This window comes from Lepidochelys kempii, chromosome 23, assembly GCF_965140265.1.
Source record: "Lepidochelys kempii isolate rLepKem1 chromosome 23, rLepKem1.hap2, whole genome shotgun sequence".
Classification (NCBI taxonomy): Eukaryota; Metazoa; Chordata; order Testudines; family Cheloniidae; genus Lepidochelys; species Lepidochelys kempii.
The window spans coordinates 12737273-12750050 of record NC_133278.1 but is presented as its reverse complement, the minus strand read 5'-3'; the positions used below and the strand labels follow the sequence as shown (position 1 = coordinate 12750050).

Genomic DNA, 12778 nt, shown 5'->3' with positions numbered 1-12778 from the left:
CCTTCCCCAAAGCGGGGACAGAACCCAGGAGTCCGGGACGACAGTGCGTTGGCAATAAAATCCCATCTATTTCAACGTAGCGGGGGGAGGGGGTCCAGTACCCCCCTCGCCTCGGAGGTGGGAGGAACCAGTGCTGGGCTGGCGGGGGGGTTGGTTCCGGGGGTGGGGGCAGGTCATGTCTTCAGCTGCCCCCCCTGGCTGCCACCGTCCTCCTCGGGCACCTTCCCCTGGCGGCGATAGACGCAGGCGCTGTAGGGTGGGGAAGGCGGGTTAGGGAAGGAGAGTGGGGGAGCTGTTGGTGGGGGGGGAGACAGAGGCAGCATCTGCCCCCCACCCTGGCACAGGCCTTTCCCCCCATCCTCCCCCAGACATGCAGACCCTGGCACATGGGGGCCCTGCCCCCCTGGGGGAAGGGGTGGGGGGGACCCCGGTATCTGGACTCACCAGCCCCCGAGGAGCAGTAGGACCAGCCCGGCGCTGCTCCCGATGATGACCCAGACGGTCCAGTCTCCAGGCCCCCCCAGGAGGGTCGGGCTCCGTGGTGGGGGGGGCAGCGTCAGGGGCCCCAGCAGGGGCGGCAAAGGCGGTGAGGTGCTATTCCCCAGCAGGGGAGTCACTGCAATGGGGAGGGGACAGGTGTTAGAGAGGGGGGGGGCTGGCTCCTCTCCCAGCTCTGGGAGGGGAGTAGGGGCTAGTGGTTAGAACTGGGGGGAAGGGCTGGGGGCCAGGACTCCTGGGTTCTGTCCGCCTCACCTGTCACCTGGAAGCGCAGCTTGGAGCAGACCCAGCCCTGGGTGTTCAGCATCTCGCAGCGATAGTGCCCCGAGTCCTTCACTGTCGCCTCCTTCTTCACGAGGAAGGCGTCGGGGCCCGTGACTATGACCTGCTCCACGCCCCCCACCACCTGCCGGAGAGACACAGGGATCAGGCAGGCTGGGGGTCGGGAGTGAGGGGCACCGGCAGGGCTGGGGGGAGCCCAGGGCCAGGCTAGCCGGGGCTGGGGGTTGGGAGTGAGGGGCACCGGCAGAGCTGGGGGGTAGCTCAGGGCCAGGCTAGCAGGGGCTGCAGGTCAGGAGTGAGGGTCACCGACAAAGTTGGGGGGGAGCTCAGGGCTGGGCTGGCAGGGGCTGCGGGTCGGGAGTGAGGGTCACCGGCAGAGCTGGCGGGGGGAGCTCAGGGCTGGGCTTGCAGGGGCTGCGGGTCGGGAGCGAGGGGCACCGGCAGAGCTGGGGGGGGAGCTCAGGGCTGTGCTGGCAGGGGCTGTGGGTTGGGAGTGAGGGTCACCGGCAGAGCTGGGGGGGAGCTCAGGGCTGGGCTGACAGGGGCTGTGGGTCGGGAGTGAGGGGCCCTGTACCCGGTAGAAGCGGTAGCTCTTGGCCCCGTAGCTGGCACGGTGCCAGGTCAAGGCACAGTCCAGGATCAGGTCGTCCTCCTGCTGGACCTGCAGCCTCCGCTCTGCCAGAGACCCAGAGATCAGAGCTCATAACCGCCCCCCCCCCGACCATCATCCACCCCAGTAACATCCCCCACATCGACCCCAGCAGTGTGCCCTGGATCACAGCAATTGGCCCATCCCTCCCTGTACCCCCCCCGGGTCAGAGCAATGGGCCCATCCAGTCCAGCTTCTGACAGTGGCCAAAGTCAGATAGAGGGGACCCCATCGTTACCCACAATACACCTCACCATGTGGTGGGGAGGGGATTTTCCTTCCTGACCCTGCAGGAGGAGTCAGGCCCTGGAGCCTGAGAGTGAAACCCCAAAACAGGCTGGAGGCCTCTAGACCCTCCCCGAATCCCTTCACAGTCGACCCCCCCACATTGTCTGACTCCTCCATCCCTCCCTGGCACCCCCCGCTCACCCCCACAGCGCAGGTCCCGGTTGCAGGAGTAGATCTCGGTGCCACAGGCCCGACAGTCGATGAACTGGTGAACCATGCGCCCTGCGAAGAGGCGGGGGTCAGAGCCCAGTGGGGAGGTCAGAGCCGGGGGGCTGTCAGGGCCTAAGGGGTGGTCAGAGCCAGGGGTGGGGGGTCAGAGCCCTACAGAGAGGTGGTGGTCAGGGCCCGGGGGGGTGGGGGGGTGCCAGAGCCCTGCAGAGAGGCAGGGATCAGGGCCAAGAGGGGTGTCAGGGATGGTAGGGGTCAGAGCCCAGGGGGTGTCAGGGTTAGGGCCCTGCAGAGAGGCAGGGGTCAGAGCCCAGGGGGGAATCAGAGCCCCAGAAGCTGGGGTGGGGGGATGGCCCCTCGGGGAGTAAGGTTGGTGCCAATGTCCTGGGGGTCAGAACCTGACTTGCTGGGGGAATTGGACCCAGGCATTCAAGGGCTGGCGGGAGGTGAGGGATTACTGGGGGTCAGCAGGGAGGCCCTGAACAGCTGCAGGGGGGTTAGCATTAGGAGGTCAGGGCGCCCTGGCCTGGAGTGCAGTCAAGGATAGGACCCTCCCAGCACGGAGATCCCTGACCCCCCCCCAGGGAATCAGAGATGGGGTCCCTGGAACCCCCCAGGATCTGTCCCTGCCCCCCCTCCTCCAGCTCCCACTCACCACACTTATTCGGGCAAAAAACTGCAAAACAAGAAGGAAGAAGAAGGGTGAGAAATGGGGCCCATCCCCCCCCAATCCCCTGGGGGACAGGGCTGTGGGTCGGGAGTGAGGGGCCCCGGCCAGGCTTGGGGGGAACAGGGCTGGGCTAGCAGGGGGCTGCGGGTCAGGAGTGAGGGGCACCAGCAGAGGTTGGGGGGAACACGGCTGGGCTAGCAGGGGGCTGTGGGTCAGGAGTGAGGAGCACCTTCCCTCACCCTCTCTCTGGAATCGGGCCATGAGGCTTGTGAAGGTCTCTCTCAGCTCCTGCAGACTCCACATCACCTCGTTGAAAAGCTGCCCATCTGCAGAGCAACCAGAGTGCTGTGAACACCACACAGGACAGTGCCACGGCCCCACACAACTGGGCAGCCATGTGAGCGTGGCTCCCGTCTAGCCACACCCATAGCCCTCAGCCACCCCAGCCCCACCCCTCAGATCCTCACCATGTGACTCAGCAGCTCAGGTCCTGCCCTGCCCCATCATTAGGTTCAAGAGGCAACAGGGGAATTTAACTGAAAACCAGACACCCCTCCCCGACACCAAAGCGGAGCCCCTCCCCCCATATCCCACCACCCACATACAGAGCAAACACCCCCACCCCCCGCGAAAATCCCTCTCCTAGAATCGACCCACGTCGTCTAAGCGGTTCAGGGTTCAAATGGTTAATCGAGCTGCAAAACCGCAGAGCAGCCAGCAGAGGGCGCTGCCTCAATGGCAATTGGAAGGGGGAGCCCAGGGCTGGGCTAGCAGGGGGCTGCGGGTCGGGAGTGAAGGTCACCGGTGGGGCCGGGCTAGCAGGGGGCTGCGGGTCGGGAGTGAAGGTCACCGGTGGGGCCGGGCTAGCAGGGGGCTGCGGGTCGGGAGTGAAGGTCACCGGTGGGGCCGGGCTAGCAGGGGGCTGCGGGTCGGGAGCAAGGGGCACGGGCAGGGCCGGGCTAGCAGGGGGCTGCGGGTCGGGAGCAAGGGGCACGGGCAGGGCCGGGCTAGCAGGGGGCTGCGGGTCGGGAGTGAGGGGCACGGGCAGGGCCGGGCTAGCAGGGGGCTGCGGGTTGGGAGTGAGGGGCACGGGCAGGGCCGGGCTAGCAGGGGGCTGCGGGTTGGGAGTGAGGGGCACCCCAGGCCTGGTACCTTTGAAGTCATTCTCCATGATTCGGGTCACGGCCCGTCTGAAGTGGGCGGCGGCTTCTCCCATCGTCTTCTCATCTGGGGGGGGGTGATGTGTTAGTGGGGGGGCAGCAAAGGGGATGAGACCCAACGCTCTGGATTGCTGCCCCCCCCCAGACAGCCCCTCCTCTCCTAACATCCCCCCAACTCCCTCTCCCCCCTCCCTCCGGGCTGTATTGGGGTGGCAGAGGCAGGGGGTAGGGGCCCCTGCGCACCGATGACCCCCATGTATGTCTGGGGCCCGATGGGCAGCTCCGCCAGCCCCTGGAGGCTGCGCTCGAGCAGGGCCTCCAGCCGCGCCCGCAGGTCCGGGTCCCCCCGCAGCTGCCTGACCAGGTAGGGCCCCTTCAGCTCCCGCAGCAGCCGCATGGAGCCGGGGTCGCAGCGCAGGCAGCCCCGGCCCCCTGGACCCCCCAGCACCCACAGCGCCAGCCACACCGCCCAGGCCATGGCCGGCCACCAGGGGGTGACCTCGCACCACCCCGCCCCCCTGCCTTGCGGCCAATCACCTTCGGCACCCACCCCCGACATCACAATGGCCTGGCCAATCACATGGTAAGATTCAACCCTTCACACCCTGATCTGGGCGAAGGGTCCCTGTATACTCAGCCCCTGCCCCACCCCAGAGGGACCACGTCCTGGCGCGGGGCAAGGGGTCCCTGTATACCCAACCCCTGCCCCACACCAGAGGGGCCACGTCCCAGTGCCGTGCAAGGGGTCCCTGTATACCCAGCCCCTGCCCCACACCAGAGGGGCCACGTCCCAGTGCCGTGCAAGGGGTCCCTGTATACCCAGCCCCTGCCCCATACCAGAGGGGCCACGTCCCAGTGCCGTGCAAGGGGTCCCTGTATACCCAACCCCTGCCCCACACCAGAGGGGCCAAGTCCCAGTGCCATGCAAGGGGTCCCTGTATACCCAGCCCCTGCCCCACCCCAGAGGGGCTGCATCCCGACGCTGGGCATATGAAATCCGAGCTCCTTTAGGGTGACAGGCGTCTCTGATTCAGGGTTAATCCCACCTGCCTTTCCCTTCCCCCTCCAAGCTGAGTCCCAAATGGTTGCTGTGTCCCCACAGCCCCGCACTGAGTCCCCGGCCCCCTGGCAGGGCCGGGGCCCTGTTGGTCTTTCATAGCAGCTTGTGTGTCAGGGCTGGGACCACCTGCCCGGGCGGGGGTCAGAATAACTCTGGACACGGTCTGCTTCGGATTAATTAACCTTTGATCCAAATGGGCAACCCGGGGTGGGGGGCGGAGGGGGGTCATAAAACCAGCATCGAGATTGATGGCTGCTTTCATCAAGTGAAGGACAGAGTTGGCCAGCTGGGAATGGGAGGTGGGGCTGCAGGTCGGGAGTGAGGGGCACCGGCAGAGCTTTGGGGGGAGCCCAGGGCTGGGCTAACAGGGGGCTGCGAGTTGGGAGTGAGGGGCAGAGCTGGGGCCCTGCCCAGGGCTGGGCTAACAGGGGGCTGCGAGTTGGGAGTGAGGGGCAGAGCTGGGGCCGGGCCCTGGGCTGGGCTGGCAGAGGGCTACGGGTTGGGAGTGAGGGGCACCGTGAGAGCTGTGGGGGAATCAAGGTCCCTATTGTGCCGGGTGCTGCACAGACCTAGAGATCGTCCCTGCCCCATGGAGCTCCCACTCTAACTAGACCCCAAGAGAATCATTCTCCCCACTTTACAGCCGTGGGGCAGCTGAGAATAAAAACAGATTCCTCTGACCCTCGTGCCCCATTCTCCACCCCCATGAACCAGCTGGATGGGAGCCAGTGCCCCCTAGAGGGGAAAGGCCCCCTGCCCCATTCCCCGCCCCCCTGAACCAGCCAGTCCTTTCCCTGGGGCTGGATGGGAGCCAGCGCCCCCTTGAGGGGAAAGGCCCCGTGCCCCATTCCCTGCCCCCCTGAGCCAGCCAGTCCCTGCCCTGGGGCCGGATGGGAGCCAGCGCCCCCTAGAGGGGAAGGTTTGAACCCAGCCACGACCCAAGCGCTGGTCTGGGTCCCTCCATCCAGTGGTTCTCCACCAGGGATACGTGTATCCCCAGGGATACGCCGAGGTCTCCCAGGGGGTCTATCAACTCATCCAGATATTTGCCTGGTTTTACAGCAGGCGACAGAAAACGCGCCTGCAAAGTCAGGACAAGGGAACATTTCATCCAGGCGGTGACGGGTTCGGACGGCTCCGTGTATGATCCCCTGGGAGGTAAGGACAGGATTTCTATCCCGGTTGGTTCACCTGATATGGGGACAAGGCGAGGGGAAGCAGGTTTTCAGTAACATTGTGTCTGGGGCACTGTCGTATTTGGTGGGTTGATTTTGGAAGCAGGTCGTTTTTCAGGGAGGTGAAACTCGGGGGAACGCAAGACGCGTTGGCCTCCTGCAAGGGGTACAATCGCCCGGGAAGGCTGAGAGCCAGCACCTTCCTCTCTGCTGATTCCTTCCTTCGCTCCCTCTCCCCGTCCCGCCCCCGCTTCTCCTTTTCCCAGCCCCACACGCCTCTCCCCACAGCCGGCCCCTCTGGAGCTCCAAGCCCTCAGCAGCTGGGACGGGCTGGAGGGCTCAGTGGGGAACGCCAGGTGACCCCAGCCCTTGCCCTATGAGGGCAGCACCCAACTCGGTGTTCCTGTCCCTCCTTGGAGAATCCGGGGTGTCTGGCTCGTCTTTCGGGGGGCGACCGTCTCCCCTGCGGCACGGTGAGTCCGAACGAGACCAGGGTCCGCCCCAGCTGTATCGGTTTCTCAACACCCCCCCCCATGCACCCCAAATCGGAGTGGGATCTAAGAGGTGCCCATGTGGGTCCATAGTGAGACATGTGTGAATCTGAGTCCCTGATGGGCGTCCTGGGGACACTCCCCACCCCAAGGAGAGAACCTAACTCCTAGCTCCCAGCCCCACTTCTCTAACCACTAGACGCCATTCCCCTCCTATAGTCAGAGAGAGAATCCAGGAGTCCTGGCTCCCAGATCCCCCCCCCCCGCAACCACTAGCCCCCACTTCCCTCCCAGAGCCGGGGCTAGGACTTCTGGGTCCCATAAATGGGGCGCGGAGGGGTAAGATCCAGAAGCCCCAACACACAGTTCGGGGCTGGCCACTCGGGGTGAGTTGGGCATCAACTCCCGGTGGGTGCAGAGCGCAGGATGAAGGAGAAATGGAAGGTGAGTTTCTCTGGGAAATGTGCGTGTGAATGAGAGAAAGAACGAATGAAGAAATGAGGAAAGACATGAAACTATGAAAAGAAAGAAAGAAGGCTGTAAAAGGAGAAAAGAAAGAATGAAAAACAGGAAAGAGAATGAATCAATTAATTAGCGAAAAGTGAATGAAGAATGAACAAGTGAAAAGACGATTGAAACCGAGAAGAAAGATTGAGAGGGAGATTGAAATGAAAAATAGCTAAGAATGAATGTTTGAAAAAGCGAAAATGGGTTGAAAAGTGCGAATGAATCAAAAAATCAAAAAGAATGAAAATAGCAAATGAAAAAATAAATTAGCGAATGGATGGAGAGAAAGAAGGTGTTAGGAAGGCAAAGAGTGGGGAAAAGAACAGGAAGAATAGAAAAGAATTAATGAAAAAAATGGATTAGTGAAAAAAGAGAACGAATCAAAACTAGAAAAGAAAGAATGAATGAAAGAAAAAAGAATGAATGAAAGAAAAAAGAATGAATGAAAAATTGAAAAGAAATATCGTCTGAATAAGAAAAAGAAAAAGGAGGAAATTTACTAGACAACAGAGAATGAATAAAAAAAGAAAGGGAAACATAGAAAAGACTGGAAAAGAAAAATGAATGAAAAAGAAAGAATTGAAAATAGAAAAGAAAGAAAGAGCAAATGGATGAAAGAAAAAAGAACTAATGAAAAATAGCAAAGATAAAGAATGAAAAAGAAAAATGAAAAACTTAACTAGAGAATGAATGATAAAGAGAATGAAAAACAGAAAAGAAGGACTGAAAGAAAGAGAGAATGAATGGAAATTTGAAAAGAAATGGTGGATGAATGGATGAAAAAAGAAAAATGAAGAAATGAATGAGAAATTAGAAAATGAAAAAGAAAAATTGAAAATAGGAAAGAAAGAATGAAAGCAAAAGAGAGTGAATGAAACAGAACTGAAAAGAAATATCGAATGAATGAATGAAACAGACACTAACTGGAGATTAATGCAAATCAGAAAAGAATTAATGGAAAAGAGAAAGAGAACAAATGACCCAAGGAAGATAGAATGGAAAATTGAAAAGAGAGGATGAAAAGGGACAATGAATGAATGAACGAGAGACGAGAGGGAACGAAAGAATGAAAAAGGAAAGAACTAATGCAGTAAACAGAAAAGGGGGGAAGAGAGAGGATGAAAAATAGAACATTTTGAATGAGAAAGAAGAAGAGAATGAGTGGGAAATGGAAACGAAAGAAAGAAAGAAAGAAAGAAAGAAAGAAAGAAAGAAAGAAAGAAAGAAAGAAAGAAAGAAAGAAAGGTGTTCCTGTGCTGGGGGGTGGGTATTACAGTATAAGCCTCCCCTACACACACACGTGGTGTCTCTGCCAGCTGCCGGGGCCGGGGGGGGACACCATTAGCTCATATTTTAGCACCAGAGGGTTGCAAGTTTTGTTGCTTGTCGGCTCAGCTCACTGCATCCCCCCAGACTCTGTGCACCCCCAAGCCCCTGGGGGCCACCCTCCTGGCCCCCGCATTTGAGGGACTTCCCTGCACCCCCTATCTGCTCCCGCTCATGCCAGGGGCTCTGTGTCCCCTCCCTCCATGCCAGGGCTCTGGGTGCCCATCCCTTGCGCCAGGACCCCCCATTCTCCTCCCTATGCCTGGGGCTCAGTGTGTACCCATCCTTTGGTATCAGCTGCATTAGGCTGAGGGATTAGCTCCATCCAGGCATCAGGCTCAGGATGTTAGTACCAGTGCTGGGGCATTAACTGCAACATACTTGGGATTTTACCATCAATATTGGGGCATTAGCTCTAGGAGGTTCAGGGTGTTAGTATCGATACTGGGGTATTAGCTGGACCAGGCTCAGGGTGCCAGTATCAATGCTGGGGTATTAGCTGGAGCAGGCCCTGGGTGATAGTATCAATACTGGGGTATTAGCTGCAACAGGCTATGGGTGATAGTATCAATAGTGGGGTATTCGCTGCAACAGCCTATGGGTGTCAGTATCAATACTAGGGTAGTAGCTGCAACAGGCTAGGGGTGTTAGTATCAATACTAGGGTATTAGCTGCAACAGCCTAGGGGTGTTAGTATCAATACTGGGGTATTAGCTGCAACAGGCTAGGGGTGTTAGTATCAATACTGGGGTATTAGCTGCAACAGGCTAGGGGTGTTAGTATCAACACTACGGTAGTAGCTGCAACAGGCTAGGGGTGTTAGTATCAACACTAGGGTATTAGCTGCAACAGGCTAGGGGTGTTAGTATCAATACTGGGGTATTAGCTGCAACAGGCTAGGGGTGTTAGTATCAATACTAGGGTAGTAGCTGCAACAGGCTAGGGGTGTTAGTATCAATACTGGGGTATTAGCTGCAACAGTTTATGGGTGTTAGTATCAATACTGGGGTATTAGCTGCAACAGGCTATGGGTGTTAGTATCAATACTAGGGTATTAGCTGCAACAGCCTATGGGTGTTAGTATCAATACTGGGGTATTAGCTGCAACAGGCTAGGGGTGTTAGTATCAATACTGGGGTATTAGCTGCAACAGTTTATGGGTGTTAGTATCAATACTGGGGTATTAGCTGCAACAGGCTAGGGGTGTTAGTATCAATACTGGGGTATTAGCTGCAACAGGCTAGGGGTGTTAGTACCAATACTAGGGTATTAGCTGCAACAGGCTATGAGTGTTAGTATCAATACTGGGGTATTAGCTGCAACAGGCTATGGGTGTTAGTATCAATACTAGGGTATTAGCTAGGGCGGGCCCAGGGTGGGTTGGGGTGTGTGGGACCCGGAGACGTGTGGGTAGGGGCGGGGTAGGAAGGGAGAAGATATTCACGGCTGGAGGAAATGAGACGAGTGGGAGCCGTGGGCACCTGTGCTCCGAGCAGGGCCGAAGGTGAGAAATCAAAGGGCTGTGAATGTTTTTCGCTAATGCTGTAGGAAGGGGTTAAAAAGTATGTGATCCTTTGGTCTAACTCCTAGACCCCGCTACCCTTCTAAAGCCAGGGATAGAACCCAGGTGTCCTGGCTCCCAGTCCCCTCTGCTGTAACCACTCCCCTCCCAGAACTGGGGATAGAACCCAGGAGTCCTGGCTGCCCCCCACCCTCCCTGCTCTAACCAAAGGGAGTGGGGTCTAGTGGTTAGAGTGGGGGATGGCTGGGAGCCAGGACTCCTGGGTTCTATCCCCAGTTGTGGGAGGGGAGTGGGAGCTAATGGTTACTGCAGGGGGGAGTGGGAGCCAGGACGCCTGGGTTCTCTCCGTGGCTCTGGGAGGGGACTGGGGTCTAGTGGTGAGAGTAGGGGCGGGCTCTTTAGAAAACAACATCCAATTTCACAGTTCACCCGGCCGTTTCCCCTTCTCCCGTCGGAGGTTGAACAAATCGGAGCCGCGCGGAGGTAATAAAGCTTTGATTTCAGCTGGGCCGTCAGCTCGCGTGGAAGCCGAGACCCCAGGGCTTGTAAACTGGGCAAAGAGGCGGGATGGTGGGGTCTTGTAAACCTAGGATCTAACTGAAAGCAAACAAACCCTGGGTGATCCGAGGGCTGCGAAATCTGGGCCCTGGGGGAACAGGCCCCAGGCGCTGGCCAGTTGGGGAGCACATGGAGAGGGGAGACGCTGGCGTGGATGAGTTTGGGGGGCAGGAGGGGGGCGTGCTGAGACTTTTCGGGGCTGGAGTGAAGCAGGAAGAGAGGCGGGAGGCAGCGGTGCTGGGGGGCCCCTGGCTTGCTGTGGTTTCCATCCTATCCAGGGTTTACAGTTTGGTTCAATGGCTCTCAGCACCCCGGTGGGGGAAAGGATGGAGGCTTGCGGTGAGCGGGCAGCTGGGGACAGCGTAGCATGACCGACCGCGGGCCGAGCTAGGTGCACTGTGGACAGAATCCGGGTTTAAGAGCCTTTGCCGGGGGGGAAGCCAATGGCCTGGAACGGCTCGTAAGAGCGACCCAGGAGCGTGGCGAAAGGAGAATAAATCAGCAGGGTCTAGAGGTGGGAATATTAACAAACAGTAACACAGAGTAGCCGAGATTCGTTAATAATGATACTAAATAGCAATTTAACATTCTTAATGGCAGAAAGCTTAACAGCTTGGAATGAGCGTGAATATAATTAATCCTGTTAAAAAACTCTATACGGGCTAACAAGAGTGATCATCCTCCGAGCCGAGTTTTACTAACACCTGAGAAATGTATATTAATAATGACAAAGGCCGATAATGTGTCATAATAACAGTATAAGAAAACCTAAGTTAAAGTGAATAATATTAAATAACCTAGAATTGTTCAGAATAGTGATTATTATTATTAGACTAATAGTAATAACTGATACACATTAGAGAACACATAATATGAATAATAAATAGCCTAAAATTGTTACTAAGAATTATTATCATTAGTATTAAACTGGAATTCATAATAATAATTAATCAATAGTCTTGAATTGTTAATAGGAATTCTTACGGTTACACTAGCATTCAGAACAAGTAATTAATTAATTAATACCCCAGAATTGTTCAGAAGAATCATTATTGCTAGGCTAGAATTCATAATAATTGAGCAATAGTTTAGGTTTGTTAATAAGAATTATTATAAGGCTAGAATTAATAATAAATTCATTCATAGCTTAGAATCATCGATAATCAGATTGATGATGATCAGTCTAGAATTATTATTTCTACTTTTATTTAATGAATATCACAGCAATGCTAATGTTAATAATAAATTAGCTAGAATTATTAACAGTATTATTTATTAATAAACTACAATGATTAAGTACTTATTGTTATTTAGTGATATATTATTATTACATTTGTATTGTACTAATCTAAAATTAGTAGTAAGTACATATTCTTTAATACTAATGTAGAATGATTATTAATAAGTAATTGACAGCATGTACTTGTTAATAACAAATAATTGCCCATGATGGTTAATACATAATTAATAGAGTAAAATATAATACATTTATAAATATTTGTTAACAGCATAGAACTATTATTAATAATAAAAAATAGGTTAGAATCGTTCGTAATAATCAACGATCACTTTAGATATTTAATAATAATTAATAATTATAGAAGAAGAAATGCCTGTGACGGTTGTTAAAAATTTGAAATAAACAGTAATGTGAGGTTGGAACAGAACCAATAATTAATAATCCATTTGACTAGGAATAACAAGAATTTATTGTACTTTAAGATTTTTATTAATAAATTATATTTTAGAATGTTTAATAAGCTTAATAAAAGAGTAGCCTAAGCTAACTGGTAGTAGAAATAATGAATTATAATAAATAATTAGCTTATGATGTTTAGTAATAACATCAATGCATAATAAGTGATTATAAAAATATTAGGAATAATAAATAATTAGCCTATGATTTTTAGTAATAATACTAATAATTAATCAGTCTAGAGGGTTGGAAACAAATAGTGGTGTATGATTGTTTATAAGAATAAACAGCTTTTGACGGTAGGTAAAAATATTAATGCATAAAAACTGAACATAAGTAAGAAACTATAGCTTATATTTATTAATAAAGAGCTAATAATTAATAATTAGTAATAGGCACTGGTAAGTCATAGAATATTCAACTGTAATTATTTAAGATTGTTAGTGATATAAATTATATCTTAGAGTTGTTACTAAGAATATATTAAAATTAGTTAATAATTATAAGTGATAATAAATTACCTCTGATAGTTCATAAATCAAACATTTAATATATAATAATTTACATTTCTTAATAATAAAAGTAATACATTATCGCTTATAGTTGATAATAATACAGTAATAATTAGTTATAATAAATAGCCTCTGATAGTTCATAAATATTATAATAATTTAAGCTAGCTAGTAATATTAATAAACTATAGTGTATACTTGTTGATAAATTAATAA

The 12778-nt window shown here is 53.3% G+C and overlaps 2 protein-coding genes across 4 annotated transcripts in view; one reads left to right on the top strand and one right to left on the bottom strand.

The window, feature by feature from the left end:
- Positions 1-173: 173 nt before the first annotated feature.
- IZUMO1 (izumo sperm-oocyte fusion 1) lies at positions 174-4193 on the bottom strand. Its single transcript, XM_073322133.1, has 9 exons — positions 3959-4193; positions 3708-3782; positions 2795-2881; positions 2541-2561; positions 1859-1939; positions 1355-1455; positions 754-904; positions 445-616; positions 174-249 (listed from the first exon to the last, which is right to left on the bottom strand). The coding sequence occupies exons 1-9, from the start codon at positions 4191-4193 to the stop codon at positions 174-176; spliced, it is 999 nt and encodes a 332-aa protein (XP_073178234.1).
- Positions 4194-5875: 1682 nt separating this feature from the next.
- The window catches only part of NTN5 (netrin 5), a 32307-nt gene continuing 25404 nt past the window's right edge, over positions 5876-12778 (top strand). For 2 of the 3 annotated variants that reach the window (XM_073322024.1, XM_073322020.1), the window contains exon 1: positions 5876-5933. The gene's annotated coding sequence lies outside the window, so the exon portion shown is untranslated. Of the gene's footprint in view, positions 5934-10234; positions 10280-12778 lie in introns of those variants that run through there. The other variant, XM_073322023.1, reaches the window with a different exon arrangement.